This window comes from Corvus hawaiiensis, chromosome 5, assembly GCF_020740725.1.
Source record: "Corvus hawaiiensis isolate bCorHaw1 chromosome 5, bCorHaw1.pri.cur, whole genome shotgun sequence".
Classification (NCBI taxonomy): domain Eukaryota; kingdom Metazoa; phylum Chordata; class Aves; order Passeriformes; family Corvidae; genus Corvus; species Corvus hawaiiensis.
The window spans coordinates 17,589,438-17,612,021 of record NC_063217.1 but is presented as its reverse complement, the minus strand read 5'-3'; the positions used below and the strand labels follow the sequence as shown (position 1 = coordinate 17,612,021).

The following is a 22,584-nucleotide window of genomic DNA, read 5'->3' as shown; positions in this document are numbered from 1 at the left end:
AAAATGCTATAATCAATGTGCAATGCACATCTTGCTACAACTGCCTTCCAACTTTGACTTGATTTTCTCTTCAGAAAAAACCCCAACAAACCCAAACATAACAGATAACTTGAGAGCAAGATGTTACAGAACAACAACAACAAAAAAATTGCTTATAGGTATTTTTATTCCCTAAAAAATATGAATAAGCTTCTATCAATCTCACCTAATAAATCTGTACTTAATTTATCATGACATGAATATCAGGAGTCCTACATACTGTATTTTTAATTCTTCTTGGATGTGTCTGCAAAATTCTTTGCCTAAAATTAAGGATCTTCTGACTTCTAATTTTTCATGAAGAAACCTTAACTGGATCCTAACACTTCTTTCCTAAGTACGTGTCCTTCTGCCTTTAATGAAGAAAAAGGCATGAACTTTTGAAACTGCCATCCCCCTTTAGTGCTGAGAATGAACATCACTAAGTAGTAACATCTAAATGACTGCTAGAGAGGCTAACATCCATTTCAGCTTTTTGTAATACCTTTAACTATGAGACAGAACGAAGAAAACAATGAAAACTTTAGCTATATATCATCTATATGTGATAAATGCATTACATTTTTTAAGATAATTCCTCATTAAGATTGGAGCTACTTAATTCTGAACCTAGAAAGATTCTTCTAAAAAAGTATGCATATAAAATATAACACTGCCCCTCCATCCATGTAATTTTTAAGATATATTGTCCACAGAGTCTATGCCAATACTTCAAAATAGGTGAAATGCTATCAGATAGGCCAACCTTCATTGTGACATTGCTGCAGAAAATGTGAAAGGGGATTAATGAAGTAGAAAGAAGGTTACAAGTATTCTTTTGTAAAAATAAATCAGGTATCTATTCTGGTGTAGAGATGGGATGTTAGAGGCATGCTGAAGGCTGCTCTGCTATCACCAGTGTAGGATAAGAGTAGTACAATACATGTACACCTGAAATCTGCTGTAGCGTGTTTGTGTAAACTAAATGTGCACATTTTGTAAAAAAAAAAAAAAAATAAAGTAGACATGAAGAAAAAAAGGACCATGATCAATTTTTTGAGCTGTTAAATACCTGCTGGCAAAAATGCTTATTGAAGAAATAAAATTTTTTTAAGGCATAAATACATTTATCTTGACTTAGCACAGGTCTGATCTTGGCAGAGATTGGTCCTGAAGTGAATTTTAGTCAGGCTGTAGTAATTTTAAAAAAACTTCTGAAATTGCTTTCACATGACAGACTTTTATTAATACTCTATGCATCAGCATCTTGTTATGACAAAAGACATCCTTTCCAACAACTTTAAACGCTAGAATTGAATATTCCTCAGGGGAAAACATTCTGTGCAAATTTTGTTCCTTCAGTTAACTCTCCCTCACAGTGTACTCAAATAAAACAAGACCCTGAATAGGGTCAAATTCAAATCAAATTCAAATCTAATTTGAATCAAATTCAAATACATTCACAGACAAATGTTGTACCCTACAAAGCTTGACAGGTAAGCTGGCTTGTACACTCTTTTTGTTGTCTTTAACTCATATTTTTTATAGCTTCCACGTTCAGAAGCTTAGTAACTTGTCTGGACCTGAATTCACAAGCAAGTCCCAAACATATCTATGACATTACTGAACTCAGTGCAAAGGGAGCACAGTGTAAGTACTCCAAAGTTACATCCAGCTCCCATTCAGTAGGCCCAAAGTTAACAGGGACTAATGAGCTGAGCAAAACCTCTGCTGTGGCTCTGTGGAGCAACCTGATACCTCTGCACTGGATTTCCAAGAGCCTCTCCAGGCTCTCAAAACATCATGCTGAGAATGCACTGAGCAAGTTCAGCTTTGCACCATACGCTGCCTGTTTACTGGGTTCAGCTTCACACCTTTAAAAGCTGACTCTGAAGAAGTCTGTGAGGGCTCACAGTTCTATGTCTGCTCTAGTCCTGATGAATCTAAATGCATCCATCTCTCCTGTGTCAAAAAATAAGTAATATATTTCAAAAGCAACTATACATATACAATTTAGCACCAAGTTAGATTTTATTTAAGTAATTACAACCAATTTATTTTGCATCACACAATTATACAAAACATATTAAGCACAGCAGATATATTAAATGAAATTGTAATTTAAAACAAAATAAGATTCAATATTTACTCTGTCTTTGAAATAACAGCACATTAACCAATGTCATTGTTAAGCACAATGCATATGCAAATATACAAAGAGAAGTCTTCCATAATTACATATTCACAAACTGATAAGACTCCTGCTCTCCATCATACTGAAGGATTATTATTATTTTAAGAGAATGTATCATACCCCAAATAACAGTGATATTTGCAGACAGTTTCTTTCCTAACTTCACCTTACAGTACAAATCCCTACAGTTTTCTTGTTCAAGAGTAGATAGAACTATAGGTTGGAATTTTAGATTTGATGATAGCCACAGTTGCCTGTTGAAGAAAACAAAACAAATTTAAACAAAATAAGGGACACTAGCACTACATATGACTACTCATATAGTCTCTACAAATTGCATAATTCATCTTTGCTATTATCAAACAGTAGAAAACTAAAAAGTTAATCTTGGCTGAGAAATTTACTGTCAAAAGGGCTGAAAAAAATGAACTGAGAAAATGCACCATTGTGATAACTAATGCTGGAGAGTAAACATCCAAAAGAAGGGACATTTAAACTCATACCCAAAACTGGGCATAAATATAGACATGAAATAGTAAGGATTTTTAAGTAGAGCAGTGATGTTCTGGAAGGCACTTCCAACAAAAGTAAGAATCATATGCCTTATAACTAACTTAGAAAATAAATTTGATAAATTAATTGGTTGGATTATATAATATTGCTTTGTAACCACAATTTAGGAGTCTGTTTCCAGTTTTTTTTGCTTTATCTTATTACTGTATTTTTAAAAGACATACAGGAAGACCTACTCACAAAACAGGTAAGACTACAAGAAATTGGGGGACTGACAGAAGAATTAGAGGTTAATGACTCACTGGATTAGTTACGTTATTGAGACCTAAATTTTCAGAACATTAAGATGAGACATAATTTTCCTTGTCTTGTCTCACTTCATATAAATAAAAAACTCTCATCCTCCTTCATTTTTTGTAATGTTTTTCAAATCTGTAAGACAAACACTGCTACTGCTCTTAAATGAATATGAGCACACACACAAAAATGAAGAGGCACCTACTGATTATTTGGGCACCTACTGATTCAGGCACACAAGCTTGGTACTGGTAGGCCTGCATGTATGGTCCCTAATCTTCAGGTTATTGCTATTCTTTGCAAATAACCATTTAATATAACACATACAACTGTTCATAGGGTCAAGAAAGCAAGTATTTTCTCTTCTGGACAAACATCCAAGCCACTACTCCTCACTTTTTCTCCTTTTCTCCTTTGTGCACAATGTACAGCATAACATTTGGCAAAAGAACGTTCAACGGAAGAAACCTCTGCCATCTATTACTTAAAGCATCTTTTTGATTTATAGCCACTGCAGATCCAAACTCTGCATTAACCAGGGTGGGCTGGAATGTGTCAGATTCCCTCAGTAAATGGCATAAACAATAAGCTATTATTGGGAACAGCAGGCATCATCAATAACAGCAAAAAGTAACTTTTTGCAAGAGTAAATCTTGTTGAGAAACGTATTTAGTCCCAGAAAATGGAGCACCAAGCATGTATCCCAGCCCTACTGAAGCAAGAACATGGCAACAAAGCCAGAGATGAAAGTTCTTTTGGAAAAATTGTATTCAAAAGTGCAGATTACTGAATAATCATCCGATCAACTCACCTTTCCACCATACTGCTCCAACTTTTGTAAAGCAACAGTAACTTTTTCTCTAAATTTCTTGTCCATTAATCTCTTTAAAAGCTATTGGAAAGGTAAAAATAAAAAGGTTTGTTGCACAATATAGTACAGCATATGCAAAGAGGCAATAATAACCTATTTTGTTACTTTATTCCACTTTAACTTTGCAAGATTAAAGCCACAAAGAAACACTATAACTTGCAACTGATGTCAAAGTATGGAACTCAATAAAAGCAAATGGAATAAAAAGTTAACTAAAGAGAAACTTAAATTCAAAGAAAACTGATCTGTTAGCCAACAAAAATATTTCTTTTTCTTTTAGCGAACAAATTTGAAAGAAATATCAACCTTAAAAAAAGTCATGAAAAGTCGTCCACATGAAAAGTTAACTTTTTTTATGCGCATTGAAAGAGATTTGTTGTAGTGGAAATACTTCAAAAAAACATGCTGTAGTTTCTCTCTTTTGTATTGGATGTCAAAAAAGGTCCTTTTATTTTGCTGTAAAAGTGCACTTTACAAGCAGGTTGAAAAAAACCATGAAAAGCCTGTCTGACAGAGGAAGGATGTCCCCAGAATGACTTGGTATAAAAGTACTTCTCATAATCCCACTCAAAGCTTATTTAATGAAAACTTCCTTGTGCAGAATTCCCATCTGAAAGAAGTGGGAATATTTGCTTCTGTTAATGTATTGAAGCGTTCATGGTTTTGTTAAAATACTCAGACTTAAAAACTCATTTTGCAATAAATTTTCCTCCCAAAACAAAAACATCTGGATGTTTTATTAAATAGAGAGAAGACTTCCATTATTCTCCAGTTTACATTAACAACAGTTTTTGGTCCCTGCTAGAATTTTATAAGTCACCATACTATAGGAATGAAGGAGTCACACAGGGGACCATATGAAATAATGTTTTTCATAGAACTGCTGAGTCCTCCACTGTATCTGTGCAGATATTGTAGTAAACAAGAGTGCCATTAAAATACAAATGATTTTTTATTACAACATTAAAAACTTACATTTGTGAGTAGAAGCTTAAGATGATCATTAAGAGATGGGCCCACAAGAGCACTCAGTTGCACTAAAGCATCCAATCCTCTTCCAAATACTTCGTCATCTGCATGGGCCTTCAGAAGGGGCAGAAAGAAAGAAAATCCTATGAGTAATATTCAGACTAACACACAAGTTTTTCTAAACTGCAATGTCTGCATTATGATTGTATGGAGTAGTTTTAAACATAAAAACTACTGTGCGTATATACTAATACTGACTGACTATTACTATCTAGAGGCCATGTTTAAAGCCAGAGTGTTTTTCTGAAGTGGACAACAAAAGCATCCATGAAATGTCCCCAGAACCCTTGCATTTCTTCTGAGAAAACTAATAATTTACTATTGATGAAATAAAAAAATTGGCATGCAGAATATCTTGCTACACTGGCAATTTCAGTATTTCACTGCATATTAGAAATAACCTTCCAAATGCTGCTGTGTCAAAATTGAGAGACACCATTTTAGTTGCAAATGAAATGAATTCTAGGTAATTTCTATGTAATTCATAATGATAACTTTCTTTGTTGGAGAAACAGAGGAGCCAATGACCTTCTGCCTCAATTTATTTAGTTCCTTGCCAACTACACCTTTGTCACCTGCCAGCAATTATCAGGCTCTTATCTACTTCTACAATTCTTTGTCATCTTTATTGCTCCCATGGAAAGGTTCTTCTATACCCGACTTCTCTAATGGTTTAGTTATTTCGCTTTTCCTTTACCAGAGAAATAGACTCATAACAATTTATTGTGGTCTCATATTAAATTTTAAGTTTGTTTAAACAACTGTTTTTCCTCTCCAGCATCTGGGCCCTGAACATTTTCTTTTCAACTATAAACTATGCTTATGCAGTGGAAGGTTTAACAAGACTTAATACCAAAACAGTGCAACAATAAAAATTATCAGATGAGTAACAGTAATTGGAGAACTATAATTCTAATTTTGTCTTCAAGCTAAACCAAAGACAGTGATAACATACAATTCTAAACTTCTGTTGCATCTGATTTGAGATCACAATTAATCTTCAAACTTCAAGCCATCTCTGTTAAATCAGAACTGAAAAACAGCTAGATAAAAAGGACAGATACTTACTGAACCAGAAAACGGCTCTCAAAGACATGAAAAAGATCCAAAAGAGATAACCTTCAAAGTCAATATCTCATTTTATTTTCTGATGGCGTAGAAGAGTTAAAAATATTTTAAAAATTAGGAATATGACCTCAAACACTATAAATGTATTCTTCCCTTTTCCTCACAGACATATTCTGGAGATGGTGCTGTGCAGGGCTGGGAGTTGGACCCAATGATCCTTGTGGGTTCCTTCCAACTCAGCTTATTCTGTGATTCTCTTTTACCTTTGTAGCATGTTTTGAATTGTTACATGTAATAGATGAGTATTTATTCCTGAATATCCATTTTACTTCACCTCATTTTTATTTTTTTAGATGCTATTGTGTGGACATATAAAAAAACCCACCACAAATACATATTTTTATTTCTGCTTATATTAAAACCTTTAATAGAACAGTTTCATAAAATTTTCCCATAGCTACTGTTATGTAGTTATACAAGAAGTTGCCCATCTGAATTTATATTTAAAGACATATTTAGCTAATAAACTAAGGTAGGGTTAACAACAGAAAGAGAAACCATTCCTACCCCCCCAAACCAAAAGCCCATGCAATAGATTCATTACATTAATATTATTCATGTATTTCTCACCAGCAGATGAAAAAAAAAAAAATCAAACCCATTAAAATCTCTGCATGAAGAGCAAGACGTACCAATGAAGCCTTTAAGACTGGAACTAGACGAGGCAACAAGGGAATAGCTTTTTCAGCAGCACCTTCAACCAGAAGTAATTCTTTAAAACCCTCCTTGGAAACAAAAGTATAGGGATGTTTTGTCTCTCTTAGTCCCTGTTGCAAATGTAAAACATAATTTTCTTAATAGTGAGCCTTCTTTTACACAAAAACATGTTTTAAAAGTTCCACATAGCAGCAAGATAATGATTAGATTTTGTCAGATCAGTTCAAAACATAAAGTACACTAACTCCACCATGTGGAGCCACTGGGTACAACTCTGCTCACAGAATATTCTAATTAATTTCTCTTTTAGAACATTGAATATTAAAACTCACATTATGAATACTGCCAATTCGATCAATATTTGTACTTGACTACCTTTAATCTAACAACCCAAGGTATTTTTTCAATGAGACCATGAACTAGAACAGGCCATGTTTGTAAAGGGGTTCTGTACCCTGAAGAAAAAAAAGAATAGAAAGTGAACTATGGAAGGAAAGACACCCCACACCACATACCTCTGTATGCAACACTAAAAACTTGTAGACAGTACAAAGATGCACTTCTGGCAAAGGCCTGACTGGAAAAACTCAAAGATTTAAAGCCCTGTGGCTGAAGCCTTTTTTCTTAACATAATAGAAGCTTTATGTTACTTTAGGAGTTGACAGTTTTGTTTAATCTTAAAAGAAAACAAAGGAAAGAAAGAAAAAAACAAAGGAAAAATAGAAACAAAAAAAACAGAAAAAGAAAGAAATAAAATAAAAATTTAAAAAGCCACCTTAGTGTATGCACTTTATTCTACCTGCAACATTGGATTCAGCCATTGGATCACATTTATTTAGACACCTGAAACATTTTTGGTGATAAATGTCACGGATGGTTCTGAGGAAACAGAAGCCTCAACCTAATGTATAGTATTTCTCTTCCAGTTATTTATACTGTACTATTTCAGTCTATTGAGGAGAGCATTCTTAATTCACAAGGTAGGCTTTTGTACAAAAATAAGCAAAACAATTTAGTTTACAAAAGATCTGCAAAACCACAAATTTCATTCAAATGCAGTCTTGCATTTGATCAGTATTATGAAGATTAAACAGCTCTACCTAGCTCTCCCAGAATGCTCTAATTAAACTACAAATAGCAATGCTCTTGACCATTTTCATTCATACAAGTGGGGTTTTTTTTTAATATTTCCCTAGTAGCTAAGCCTAAATTAGCTAGATTGTTTAAAAATGACATTTACCATTAGGAAATGGTTGTGTGCTTAATGTTACAAGAAATTGAGTTTACCTCTGCCAATGTTATAAGGAGAGGATCAAAGGGAACAGTTTCGGGAAGGCAGTCCCACTGCAGTTTGTGCTTTACTGATCCATGCACTAACCTATATAAAGAAAAAAGTTTTAACAAATTAACATATAATAACACATAATTTATTGCTAAGACTATTTGCTTTAAATGTATCACCAATTAGTTTGTCGTATTACTACATTGTACACACAATCACAATACATACTGCTCTCCTCAGGGAAATCACAGGATCACAGAATCAACTAAGTTGGCAAAGATCTCTGTGATCATTGAGTCCAACCTGTGTATATGTATAATGGTTAAGAGTGCAATTATAATAAATTCCCAAAATATGGCAGTTTTCAAAATTCCACTCCTAATCACATAGAAATCAGAAAACAGAAGTTACAAAAATTATAGATGCCTCTCATACCAGCACAGAAGCTATTCCTTTTGCAAAGTTACTTATTTTGGTACGTATATCAAGAAACATTTTCCTCAAATAGCAATTGGTAAGGGAAATCAGTTCAAACTGAAAAAGATCATATTGGAATTTACTATTTACTCCTAAGACACAGATAAATGTATTAATGTATTAATACTATGTATTAATGATTATTTTATACAAGTATATACATGTACATTTTATTAATGATGACTTATATTTTTGTAAAGTAATTCTGCATCCATGTGACAAAACACTAGAGTATTTATTGTCTAGGCATATATATAACTAAGTAACTTAAAATACCCTAAACTATTACTTAGAAGTAGTTTTGTTAATATTTGATATTATTGAAAACTACAGAATAGAAATATTCAATAAAATGTTGTCATACTACTAACTTCAGATAAAAAAGGCTGTGAAATGTTTACTTACTAAAATGACACTAGAGAAGTAAACACATTTACCTGAAGAAATTGTTTGTGAAAGAGGTTTAGGAAACCAAGTGTGCACATACTTAAGTATTCTTCAAAAATGAGGCTTTGATATTAATACAGCATAAAAAAGAACCAAAATAAGACCATTTCAAAAGCATGGAAAGTTGCTTTCTGCTCTGGAAAGAGTTAAGTATTAGAAATTTTTCCAGAAATTAATGGAATCAAACAACCTAACTAAAAAATGAAACATGAAGAGATGTATTTCATAATATATTTAGTAAAAATAAAAACCAATCCAACACACCTGCACGGAATGCCACCTCTAGCATATGTAGCAGCAAATGCAGTTGACGGTTGAGAATAAGGACCAAACTGTGAGGACAGAAAAAAAAGCATTATTTATTCATAACAGTAATGTTTTAAAGCTATTATGAATATGTTAAAACTGAAGTTTACCAAAACCTGAACTTAATCATGTGATTCTAAAACAAATCAAGAAAAGAACTGCAGCTATGGGGTGGAAAACGTAAGTGAGACACTTATGAGAAAACAGCTTCTAAGACTCATCTGGCTGGGGAGTTGTTAAAATATATAAAAATGTAGAATCAGTGGTCTCCTGATGGAATAACTTTATTTTTCTATTTTTTCTTGCAAATGGTAATATTAAAGTTTTACAGGTTCTCTCCTTAGCAGATCAAGGACTCCCACTTACCTGAAGCTCTTGTTGCTATATTGGAAACATACAGAAAGCACGTTTACTCCAATGCCATCTTGATCTGAGTATAGACAAAAGTGTATGGTGGCAAGATGTGGGAGAAACACCAAATATTGGGCAAGATGGTGGGAGGGCACTGGAAATGCACAGGGAGGTTCACACTGGGTGAGAATCTAGGTAGGACACACTGGAGAAGGACACTAGGACCTTCATGCAAGGAAAGGCTGAGAAAAATTGGTTTTTATCATATACATGCTTCTTATGCATATGAACTATTATATTTACTAGCATGATCATTCAATGCTGCTTTCCAGATTATACATATTATCACAAAGCATTCAGAAGGAAATACCATGAAATCTCAATTTTTGTGTTTTGAGTGTTTAAACCTCCATTATGATTAGTAGAATTGTGTTCATGGCTTCAGTCATTGTGCTACTTGCAAAGAGATTTCAAGTAAAAAAGATTCCCACATTGAAGTATTCAGCCTCTGTTTATCAGTGAAGTACTTCTGCATTTAATTCACTTTCCAGAAAGCCTGTGGCATTACTAATTGTCCAAATTATATGGCCCAGTGGTGAATTATAATTCATGCATTCAATGCTAGTTCTCCAGGCACGTGACTTCCATAAAATAAACAACGCCTTTCATTACCATTCTCCCAAGAGCACAAACTTTTCCTGAAGCATTACATAGTCACAGTAACTGTGAATTTCAAATAATGCTCACCAGCAATTAATTTTCCAGATTTTATGAAGCCTTGAATACCTTCAATATGCCACCTGATTCTTGGTTTCATTGCACAATTGAAGTAAGTTTCTCTAAAGGAGCAGGTGCCAAAGTTTAGACGTATAAGGAAAAGAACAACAATCCTTTTTAATGTTTAGCTCTACGTCTCTTTCTAGGGCAATAGTACATAGACAATAACAGTTACCATCCAAGCCACAATTGTACCAAAATACCTTTTTATAAAAATGTAATATACAATGTTATACTTCAGGTATTTGAGCTTAGAAGATAAGGAATGTATGATTAATAACGGAAGTTTAATTTCTATGAAAAAAATAGGACCAGAAGAAGCATGTCCTGCATGCCATTTCATAGAGTAAGGAAAATTCTTCAAACCACAGATGGGTTTTGACCAAACAAAACCACCATCACCTATACATACCGGATCAATAGTTTTAGGATTCAGCTTGTCACTAGGCTTTGGCTGTGATTCTGGAAAACATGTCTTGCTTTTCTGTGCTGCAGTCTTTGTTTTTATTTGGATGCCTGATGACATTCTTAGAACATTGCTTCCTACAAAAAAAAATTATTAAAAACATAAAATAATTTTCATTCCTATATAAGAGAATATAAAGGGTTAGAATCCCCAGGCTCAAAGACTGACATGAACAAACAAGTAAGTCTGAGTAAGTGCACTAGGAAACAAATGCTTATTCTAATATATTGGACACAGTGCATGGAATAATTGTAATAGTCTTGTTACTCCATTTTTCAAATGCACACATTTCCCAACCTGCTCCTCTTCACTTGTGTTCTTTGAGACCTGCAGCTAAAGTGAATTAGATACAGTCTGCTTTTCAGGCAGCCTACAGAAATCCAAACAGCAGTACAGGGCTCTGCAGAAGAGCCCAGAGTGAAAGAGGGCTGGGTGCAGTTACATCAAAAGAAAGCAACAATTTGAGGAATGTCCAGGATGAAGGAATGAAGCTAGTACATTCAGGACACAAACTCCAAACCACAATCAATAAGAGATGAGAACAGAAATGTAAGCCAGCAAAGAAAAAACACAGAAAATGAATTCCAATAATAAGAATGAAAGTACTTTTTTAAAAAGAGTCAAAAATAACTTTGTCTACATCCTTAAATACTGATTTAAGTACACTTATCTTCTATAAGTCAATGTGCCAGCTACACATCACTACATATGTATGTAATTGGGTTAAAGTGTCCCTAATAAAAATAATAGTTCTCTGCCTATTTAACATACCAAGTCTGATACTATGCTGAATAATATCAATTATTCCAAGATTTCAAATATTAATAAAATTATAAAGAGTGAAAATGCTAGTTTTGAATAATATTAGTGCTCAGTAGTTTTTGCTGTGGTATATTCTGCATGGAAAAAAACCAATTTAGTAAATAAGGAATTAAATTGCAATAGTGAAAAAGAAATTACACTATACAGAGATGAAAATAACAGGAAGCTAAACATGGAAACAAATATTGCCTCAGGGATGAGCAGAGTGCTTGCTATCCAGCCATCACCCTTGATGACACCTGTCTTTCTCAAAAACATGATTAAATGCCAAATACTGAGATCAGGATGAATCAGAGAGCCAGATTTTTTGGCCATGCTACTTTCTCACCCTCAGCTCTACCAGCCACCATGCAGTCCTTGTATAGCTTGGCTATTTTAATTCTTCTCTCCAAACAGGATTTCCAGTCAGGTACCTTTTTCATCATCTACATTATGAAATCTTTAGGATTGCTTCTGTTTCTGGTAAGTGATAAGGTCCCAGCACGTGTGTAAATATGCTGTCTTTATGACTTGTGGAAAGAATTAAATTAAGTGCCTAAGTTTTACTGAATGTTGTGTAACAACATATAATAATGATTAGCAAATTAGCTAAAATACAAAGCAAAACTAAAACTGAAAGTTTAAATTCATACTTCTTGACTGATGATTTAATCAGAACTAGTGATACAAATCAGTTCACCTACTGCACATATTGTTTTCTCTTTCCTACCATTTCCAGAATGTGGCCTGTCTCCACTGAAAGTCTTTTTAAAAGAACTAATAATATACCACAATTAGACAATTAAGCCTCTTCAGAACACACAAAAACTTACATGACACTTATGGGAACTATTCTGTTTGTAAAATGGAATCAAATGAAAAACATTAATATAGAAGGAAATCTACTGATTTTGTATGTCCATTTATTATCACAAAATTCTAATCACATTAGAGTTAGAAGACAGATTTTTAACTGTCAGAAAAGTAAGAATCAAGATCGTTTCATACTATAAAAACACCAGGTAAGTTCTTGACAGTAGCAGCACATATCACAAAATACTGCTGTCAGTGTCAGCCTTTGAAATGTACAATTGCTCATAATACAGTCAGCCTGCTAATACCTACATAAATATTTTTCTCAGAAAAGTATTTAGAAGTAATTCAGGTGTATTTAATCTTCTCTGTTTTCCAAGTAATCAAGATACATGCTAAGGTATGTTAGGTTTTAACTAATGACAAAATCCAGAAAAGTCAGTGGTTGTACCATGAGAGAAAGTAAACAAAAAGAGTGACAATAAGCAGGAACAACGTCAGCCTTTTGGTACAAAGTAAAATAGGAGTAATGAACAGTGATAATGGTTTTGTAAAAATACAACTGGGACAACATGCCAATGTATTGGCAGTGAAGGAGGTAGCACTGAGCAGAAAAAGAACTTTTCATAAGGACGTCCCACTCTCCAGAGATGAAAGCTCTTGTGTAGTGAGGAGCTGGAAGGGTCACACGTATTTGTAGAGCGATCAGACGGCTGAAGCACGGCTGTGAATCAAACAAGCGACATACGAGGTTTGATACAGAAGTGACCCATCTACTGGCAGACGACGGACTTCAAATAAAGGAGCGGCACTTTAAACAGAAATAGGAAAAGCGCTTTTAAGCGACATCTTTCAAAGGACGAAAAGTGCAGCCTGCAGTTCGGGTTCTAGAAGTCACTTAAGGCAGGCAGAATGGAAGTCAGTAGGATTTGAAAGGCGAGGTTGCTCCCTTACCCTGCGGAGTGTCAACTCTCCAGGAGTGCAGAAGCAGAAACAGATGAGGAGCTTCGAGCACCGTCACCGCCGAGAGGCTCAGGCAGCGAAGCTCCGGCGAGTTCCCGCAGAGCCACCGGCCCAACCCTCAGGAGCCCCGTGGGACACCCAGGGGCCCCGCGGGACCACGAGAGGCCGCCCCGCTCCCCTCGGCCCCTCTCCCGTCCCCCGACTCCCGCTCCCGCTCCCTGGGCTCGCCCGGATCCGGGCAGCGCCGTCCCGCTCCCCTCGGCCCCTCCGCACCGCAGACGCTTCCTGCCGGTTGCCACGGTAACTACGGGCCGCCGGCAGCCCAAACTTCCTCCGTGCTTGCTGCAGACAGCGCGACAAGAAGACTAAAAGATCTGAAGATCGGGGGGGTTTTCTTTTTTTTTTTTTTTTAGCCTAACTTGTATGCTGTGATTAGAATGAGAAGGATGAATTTTCAGGTGACATCTCCACTCAGTTCTAGCCACTTTTTAAATACCTTCTCAGCTATACGATACTGAAAGGTCCATTGGAAGTACAGCATCATATCTGAATGTGGTAAACGAGCTTTTGGGTAAAAGGCTACTTTTTAACTTGACCACGAGAGTGCTTTCATGTTTTCTTCAAGAGATCTGTATATTCTTTCACGCACACAAAAATAAATCTTCAAGCAAATTGTTTCCTTGGTTTGCTTAAATTGTGTGGGATACAAGCTCTCCACCATTGCATTCTTTCTCACTTCTGTCATTTCTACTGCAGAACTGGATGTCGATAAGAAAGACTATTTTCCTGATTTTCCACAGGAAAAAAATTGCACTGACAGTGGTGAAAAGTAGTTGCAGACTATTTTTAAAATGCCATCGGCGTTTTGGGCAATGCAGGCATTTCATAATTGTTTTTATCCAACATAAATACTTTGTATCTGCCAATAATGGGGAGTCAAGAGGACTTTTTCAGAGTTAAAATAGGCTGCGTAATTGAGTGCTGTTGAAAGGCATTAGTGCAACATACCATTTGGAAATAAATAAAGAAAAAAACCTATAAATAATATTGGAGAAGGGAAGATTTCTATTTTTTTAAGTGTTGTTAATTAAACTCGAGACATTATAGTACTTTAACAGAATTTTTTTACTGTTCCACAATACTGAAGGCAATAGAAAAATGGATGTCTTTTTATCCAAAAATGTTATGGATTGATAAATGATCTCAGAAAAAATCCAATATTTGAAAAGCAGACCATGAAAATCTTTGAAAATCACACTAAAAAATGCAAAGCAGCCTGATCATTTCCAGGATGAGAAAAAAAATCTGCTTTTCTTTTGAGCAAGGTTTATTTTTAGTTCAGTGTTTTAGTATCATTTTATACATGTATGTGCTGTAGCTGTTTTGTGAGTACAGAACAGACCACAGCTGTGGAAGAAAGTAGTAGTACAATTCCTAAGTCAGTAGGAGGTACGAACTGCTGTGTAGCACGAAGCAAAACCCCACTGATCAGCTCCGTGGAGTCAGCAGCTCCCACTGAGTTCACGGAGGCACAGAAACGACTGGGTTGTAAAAGGACAAGTAAGTCTCCAGTCTCTGTGAAAGAGCAGGGCTTAGTACAGAATCCAACCATTTTCCTGAGAAATGCAAAATAAGAGTGTCACGATCCTGCAGTGAGTATGTACCATGGGGAATCCTGCTGTTCTTGGGGTGTTGAATGTATGGCAAGGCTCAGCCACCTGAGTGAGTGCAGGCAACCCGGTATTTTGGGTGGGCTTGGTCCTCTTGTGTGGGAGCCTAACTATCCCACGTGGGAGAAATACAGACTAAAATGATCCTAAATTCCTGGAGTAGGGTAGGATGAAACTGTATCCTTATCTATATTTTTCTAACTTGCATGAAATTTTAAGAGTTAGGAAAAGAGAAGTCCTAAGGTTAAACACAAATTCAGTCCCTTCTGATTCCTACAGTATGATCTTAAAATGGTTTTTATTACACTTGTCCTAAGCATTTGCAGATCCCCTGCTCCCTGAGTAGCTTCTTCATTGTTATAACTGCCCTTGGATTTTCTCAATATAGACATTGGGAATATGGGTCAAAATGCTTGTAATAAAATATATTTATTTAAAATAAAATGCTTTTCATTCTGTGTCTTACTGGTTTTGGTAGTTTTAATAGGAACTAGTCTGTGACATTTTAAACATATTTGGTGGAAGGACAATTTAGAAGGGAAAATACTGTATGATCACAGTATGGATCAACAAAACATGACGAATTTTAGCATTTTTGTTCATTGTGATGATACCAGTTCGTAATGTTAAATATGGTAGCATGAGCCACTATTACTGTATGCTTGTGTAGCATTAGCTCCAGTGATGAGTTTCTTCATTATGCATTTTTAGTTTGTTTAATTTAACTGCCATAAACTCTCCTAAAGGTTTGAAAATAAATAAAGACAAAAATATGAATAATTTCCAATGAGTATTTATAATGAAAAGAAACTTATGTGTTTGTGTGTTCAGCTGAGCATATGGAATACAAAAATGAAAGTTAACTCAGCACTGATTACTTACTTTTCCATAATAATACTCAACCAATTTAAATAGAACCAATGATTAATTAATTACCTATAACTGCTGATAAAACCAATGTGCAATTTGACTTCTTTTTTTTAATTAGTCACAATTAAATAGTTAAGTACTGAGGGGGAGGAGAATTCACCAATGCCAAATGAATTCTGAGGCTTATGAAATAAAAACTAAGGCTTATTGGAATATGGCTAATTGAAAGAACATAAACCAGTCACATGTTAGATCTTTTTGTCTGAGCATATTTATACCTTTGTTAAGCTAATTCATTTGGCATGGTTTAGACTTGGCATGTTGCCAGAGCCAGTTGTGAAATTGTGGGGAGAATATTTCTTGACAAGTGCAGGCTTTTGAATGTGAAAGGAAGAGAGTAGATACTTTAATTTTTGTCATAATTTAATTAATTTGAATTGTCAACATTTTCCTCTCTGTTTTAGCAGTTTTTCTGTTAGACAATAAGTGGTTTATGCTGATTTGTTCGCTATTTTTTTACTAAATACAAGAAGGAGATTAACAACGGATTTAAAAATTGACTAATTTTACATCTTACTAGAGTCTTAAATGTTCATCTAATAATACACAAACATATATTTTCATTTGAGATTATTTTAGAAGCTTATAAACCAAGTGCAATGTTAACCACAGTTGGGGGCTGACAACTTGCAACCTAGTAAGAACAGTAAAAGAACAAAACATATTTCCTCTATGTATATGATAATTCCTTTCATTTCTCCAGAAACTCTGAAAAGTTAAAAATTCTCACTGGTCTTTCAAAAAGTTTAAAACTGAATTCTAGGAGTGTGTTACTTAGATAGTCTTCAAATACCATTCCACAAAGCTTTTATCCTGACTTGACCACGTGGCATGCTTTATAAATAGTGCTCTCTAAAAGAGGAGTTACAGTGTTTGGCAGTAAATGTGAGCTACGGAACAGATTGTTGACACCTAATTGTAGTTTTCAGGTTTGTCTGCAAAGATTAAATGCTCCAGGCACTTGCATTGACAAGTTGCATCAGATGATTAGTTCAGTGCCTGTCACCTCGATGGACCTGTGAATATACCCTTTTATCTTCAGTGAAAATTGGTGTGAAACAGCATCCCTTCAGTTGAACAATTCTGGACAACAGCCCATAGACTCTACTGGATTGCTTGCTCTTTTTCTGTAATACACCAGAAATTATTTGATTGCCTATTATTAAGTGCTAACTTGCTATAGGGACTTTGGATTAGCAGATCAAAGTCCTGTGTAAAACTCAGAGGCAAGGTCCCAGGAAACAGACTGACCCACAGGAACCTTCAGGGTCTGATGTTTCAGAGTAACAAAAATTCATACAGGTATGACCCCCAAATTGACAAACTTAATGAGATTCCTAATGAGTATCATGGAGTACATGGTACACAGAGTACTGTTAGTGTGCAGGCATGCTGCTTTGAGTATGATTCGTGAATGAAGATGCAAGGCTGAGCACAATCAAGTAGTTGCATGGACAGTTGCATGGACAACTGCAGTTAAATTCCACACTAGGCTTTTTGATTGCTCTCAAGGATATCTTGCTGATCTGAAATTATTGGGAAATTCAGGTTTTTTCATGAACATGAGTGCCTGAGTGAGTTGGAGAAATTTATGTCCATATAGATATAAAGATGCTAACTCATCATTGCTCCACTTTACTTAATTAAGTGTTTAGAGCAGCTCTGCAATGATTCAGTTATACTTGTATTCATCTTTTACCCATGGCCATACAGAACCAATGTTCCTGTCTCCTGTATATAGCTAGTACTACCAGGAGCCAAAGTAGACCAATTATACCCATTCTTCAGTGAACTGTACTACTTTAAAAAATGAAATTAGGATTAAAATGAGACATGTCAGGATTTGGTTTTTCTTCTGATTTGTCTAACTTTTCATATCCCCATCAATAATGGCAGTTTGAATTTGCTCTTTCTGGTGATGCCATTTCTGGTGATGCCAATTGCTCAGGTAGGACAATTAATTCCATTCCATCACTCAGATGCTGGCAAAATCACAGCTACTTCTGTAAAAGTACTGTGCTTGTTTATGGAGAAATCCATTCCCACAAATTTAGTTAAAAAAGAAAGAGTTAGGAATCTCCATTTCTTTGAATCACTAAATCTGAGTTTTAAGATACTTGATTTCCTGCCTCCCTGCTGTTCACTGGAATCTTAGTTCCTAATTAGTCTCAGGAGTCAGAGCATTTCCATAGTTAAACACCTAAGAAGAAGATTCACAGAAAGTACCAAAGATGACCTGGTGATGACCACCACTGAGTCATGGAAAAAGTAAAGGAAAAAGCTATGGTTTCAGAGAAAAGTAGTTGACAAACAGTTGGGGAAAGAAAAGGGGGGGTTGGATATACATTTGTGATTTCTTTTCTGAAATTCACAATTGTCAAAGTTTTCAAAGGTAACAAAATGTTTTGAAAGCAGTGCTAGGAGGCTCACTGGATTATGGAAAATCTGGTTTTGCCTGATTTGTACAGACTTGAACCCAGACTCTCCTGCCTCTCAAACCTGACAAACACATGGTGATATCTGAGTATTATTCTCAATTGCTTTAGGGCATAGCAATGGTATTCTAAATTTTCCCAGAGTACACACTTTTATTAACTATTTTTTTCACTAAACAGGTGAAAGTATTTGTAAGTAGAAACAGAATGAAAGAATGCATAGTAATCCTGAAAATGAAGTCATATCCAACATCACAGAAAAAAGTGAAAGAACTAGAAATGATATGTTCTCTTTATAAATCAGAATCTACCTTTAAAAAATGGACAGGATATTAAAAGATGACTACTTTATCACAACTTTGGGTGCCTTGAGAAATGTTCACCACTATTTTATATTGCAGGTACTTGTATCTAATATGATATATGCCACCCCATGCAAATAAAAAAAAATTAGTAGTGTGGCCTTTCTCTTTGCCCTGCAGAGAATGCCATTATTCTCCTCCTGCTGATTTTTGTGAACTTGGAATTTGATTTTAAGAAAAATAAAAAAGTTCTCATTGACTAATGTTCTATAAATGCAAGACAGACATGAATGAGCTCTAACTGTACTCACCAGATGATTTTTCTATAATTATTTGAAAAAAACCCCTCCCTACTAAAATTCTAAGTCAGGATAAATATAATTTAAATTCTGCTGAGGGAAATAATTAAGCAAAGTTGAAAACTTGCACCTCATTGTCAGGGTGCTGCTATGAGGGCTGATTGACATGTTTTCCCCATCAGAGTTGAATAGAGAAAAAAAACCAAAACCAGTTGAGGCACACACTGCAGTTTTGTGTTTTCCCACTCGGTGGCAATGATTCCCTCTCTTTCCTTCCCACTTCTGTGCTTCCTCCCTGATAGCTGCTGCTCTGCATTCTGCAGCCTCTGCTCAGAGGAAGAAACAAGGGAAAAATCATAGTTTTCTGTTACTTCAAATATCAGAGATGGCAAATTAGAGGAGTTTGTTAAGTGAAAATGTAAGTATCTTATAGTTCACTTGTCAGAGAAAATGTGTTCTTTGATGGGAATTTTTTTACCAGTTTTATCCCATTCTAGGGCACAGACCAGTAGCGGTGTGTAATGTATTGAATATGAGCAAGTTTACTGGGCTTTATAGCCCTTCGCAGAATAATGCAAATAATAATAAATACAAAAAAGTCTGCCACGAATTCACAAGGCATCACGAGAGTATTTCCACTCTTGTCTTTTCTTTCTTCTTTTCTTTTTTTTTGTTTTTTCTTCCCAACAGCAGGAATAAACCCATGTACTTGGTACTACTTGGTCTGCAGAGAACATGTTAGGGAAGAGATCTAATTGCACTGGCTAAACAAATGTATCTCTGCAGAAACTGTAGCTAGGTGCAACATGTTCTTTCATAACGTTTACAAACCTTTCAGCTTTTGCCTGAGTCCATGAGGTTCCCTTTGCTGGATCAGACGTAGCAGAGTGCTGCAGCAAGGGCATCAGCCTGTGCTCTGTGGCACACACAGCTTGGGAGTACTGCATCTCAAAAGCATTTAATGTCTCCCACACAACAAGCACAGCTGGCACTTGAGATAATAAGTCCAGGCATGGTAGGAAAAATATCTTTGCTTAAGACATAGAGAAGGTTTGAAAGAAAGGCTTAAGATTTATAAGACTCAATTCAAGATGGTGTCTCAGAACTAGTAACAGCCTAGAAGTACTGGCCATAGTGATGGTGATAAGCTGTGATAACAGTCATGACTAAATAATAGACTCAAAGGTAGTGGTGATGTAGCAATAGTTTTCATATTTTCTCCTTTCAGAAAGTGGTTCAGCAACATCCCCTCTGTCCCTGCCCACCCAGGAGTAGCAAGTGGGGGAGGAAGGCTGCCCTGCTCTCTCTTGCTCTGCTACTGGATTTTGGAGGAGGATGAATTGAAACATCTTTGCAAATCAAATAAACAGAAAAAACCAGAAAACCCCAAGGAAAAAAAGAAAAGGAACGAAAGAAAGAACAAAAATAAGATATTCCAGGAAAGGTGTTGGGAGGTGGGGGGAGGAGAGGGGACAGTGGGGACAGTGCACTGGAGTTGCAGTGAGAAAGAAGGCGGTTAGTGGAGAACGTGGAGGGATTAAAAATGAGGATATTGGAAGTGCAATGTCTTCAAACTCATGTCTTTTAGACTTTGTCCGTTCATGGATTGTAGTTCCTGTAATTCAGACATCATTTTGGTTTTCCACAGTTCTACTTTTTGATATGAGAAGACACTGGGTAAGAGAAACTAGAGGATGGAGAAACTACATAATTAACTAGAGGAAAAGGGGGCAAGGAGGAAGGGAGATAAGCTTTTGGTATATTCCTCAACATAGTACATTTCTTCAGTCTGTATTTTAAATAGTACGATATGAGCACGTGTATTTTTGAGGAAGGCAAAGGAAAGGATGGGAATGGGAAGTGTGGGGAATGAGGACCTCACTGCACTGTTCAGCTACAGACTGCCCTGCTATTGCTGGATGCCAACATAGGTCGTGCTCCCTGTGCGGGTTGACTGGAGAATCTCAAGCTGATGTCCCTGTGGATGTGAAACTAATCTCAAGAGTAGGCTGAAAAGAGTAGTGGTGTTGTCAGAAAGGCTAAGAATGCAGGAGTCTGGAAAGTTGGTGGATTCTGTAGGATAAACACTAACACATACACACTATGGGAGGCAAAGAGGAAACTTCCCAAGAGCCTGCCAGGTCATTTATTTGCCATGAGACAAGGTATGGACAAGTACAACATTTACTATCAGCTTCAAGTCTGAAAGGTAATTCAGTTCACAAGAGAACTGTGTGTTTAAATACTACAAACTTGCCATCTCACAAAAAATATCACTTCAAAACTGTTGCACATTCTGTCTAACTGGAAGACTTTTGTTGAATTGAACATAGGGGAGATCAAAGATTAATGCATCATAGTGTCTGTTCATTGAGTGTCCAATCTGAGAGAGCTGAAGAGGGTGCCCAGGGAAGACTACATGAAGTGAGGCAACTGAACATAGCACTCCCAGCTTTCAGCCTTTTGCCATTCAGTAACATCCTGAGCCAGGGATGGTTGCAGCATATTCAGTAGTTTTCAATGGATTTCTTTCATGGGCAACTCTCCTGTTGAACCACAGGAGACTTAGTATTCACAGCAGCCTCTTGCAACTCACCCTCACCTTTTTATGTTGGTTGAGTATTTTCTATCAATTAATTTTATTTCTTGTCAAATAGTTCTTCTACTTAGGCTTTTTCAAGGTATCAGGATCATGAGCAGCACGAGTTTGTGTCATCCCACATATTTTAGGTTTTTTTGATTGGATACTGAAAAATATGGTATCACTTCTCAGAATCTCAATACTATCTCTTTGTTCTTAAAGTCCCAAACTTCTTTAGGTTTCAACTTTTCTAGACATTCTGTAAAATTAGTTTAAATTGTGGCAATTTTTCTAATCAGTAGTGCAAAGCACGTCAGTCTGCAGTGGGCCAGAGTGTGCTTTATAACTCTCAGCTGGTTCACACTATACGTGGAAATTTTACTGCACATGGAAGACCCCACAATGTTTTCTCCTGTCATCCTCCTTAATTTACTATTTCCTATACTTATTTACTTCTTTTGCTACTCTGAAAATAGATTCAAGTTTTGGCCAGGCCACTTCAGTCTGTGTCCTGTTCTAGGCCAACCTCTCAAATGCTTCCATCAGATGCTGGTTCTGTAGATTTCCATCCACAAAACTGAAATGTCATCATTTTCATTACCAGCCCAATCTAGGAAGTGCAGTGCCCCACTGAATATGTTGGTATAACATATTCTTGAGAGCAATGCAGACTCAGTCCTGCAGTATTATTCCATTCTGTGCATCCATCCATTTTATTTAGCATATATACCATGAATGCAGCTCTAAAATGATTCCATGAGCACTTCTAGCATGGAATTCAATCTTGCAACTTACTACAGTTTTCTAAAGATGACTTCTGCAAACAGTGGTGTTATAATTGTGGAAATCAAAACAATCAGTGAGGGATGAATAGTGGTAAAGACACTGGTGTCCTTGCACGGTCCCAAAAGGACTGTATCTGTTGGGACAAATACTGTGTGCATTCCCCAAGTAGTGGAGAAAAGCAATGAGCTGTG

General features: G+C 36.0%; 1 protein-coding gene across 1 annotated transcript; it reads right to left on the bottom strand.

Annotated features, from left to right (window-relative positions):
* Positions 1 to 2,025: 2,025 nt before the first annotated feature.
* On the bottom strand, positions 2,026 to 13,637 carry PACRGL (parkin coregulated like). The gene is made up of 8 exons (XM_048302882.1): positions 13,382 to 13,637; positions 10,760 to 10,890; positions 9,178 to 9,245; positions 7,995 to 8,085; positions 6,683 to 6,817; positions 4,869 to 4,976; positions 3,834 to 3,914; positions 2,026 to 2,466 (listed from the first exon to the last, which is right to left on the bottom strand). Exons 2-8 carry the CDS (start codon positions 10,871 to 10,873, stop codon positions 2,410 to 2,412), a joined length of 654 nt encoding a protein of 217 aa, XP_048158839.1. The 5' UTR covers positions 10,874 to 10,890; positions 13,382 to 13,637; the 3' UTR covers positions 2,026 to 2,409.
* Positions 13,638 to 22,584: the final 8,947 nt, after the last annotated feature.

Excerpts from the sequence above, each read along its gene's own strand:
- PACRGL (XM_048302882.1), bottom strand. The coding sequence starts at position 10,873 with ATGTCATCAGGCATCCAAATAAAAACAAAGACTGCAGCACAGAAAAGC. Across the intron at positions 8,086-9,177 it reads AGAGGTGGCATTCCGTGCAG|GTTAGTGCATGGATCAGTAA; the intron begins GTGTGTTGGATT and ends TTCTTTATATAG. Across the intron at positions 2,467-3,833 it reads TGGAGCAGTATGGTGGAAAG|GCAACTGTGGCTATCATCAA; the intron begins GTGAGTTGATCG and ends TTTCTTCAACAG.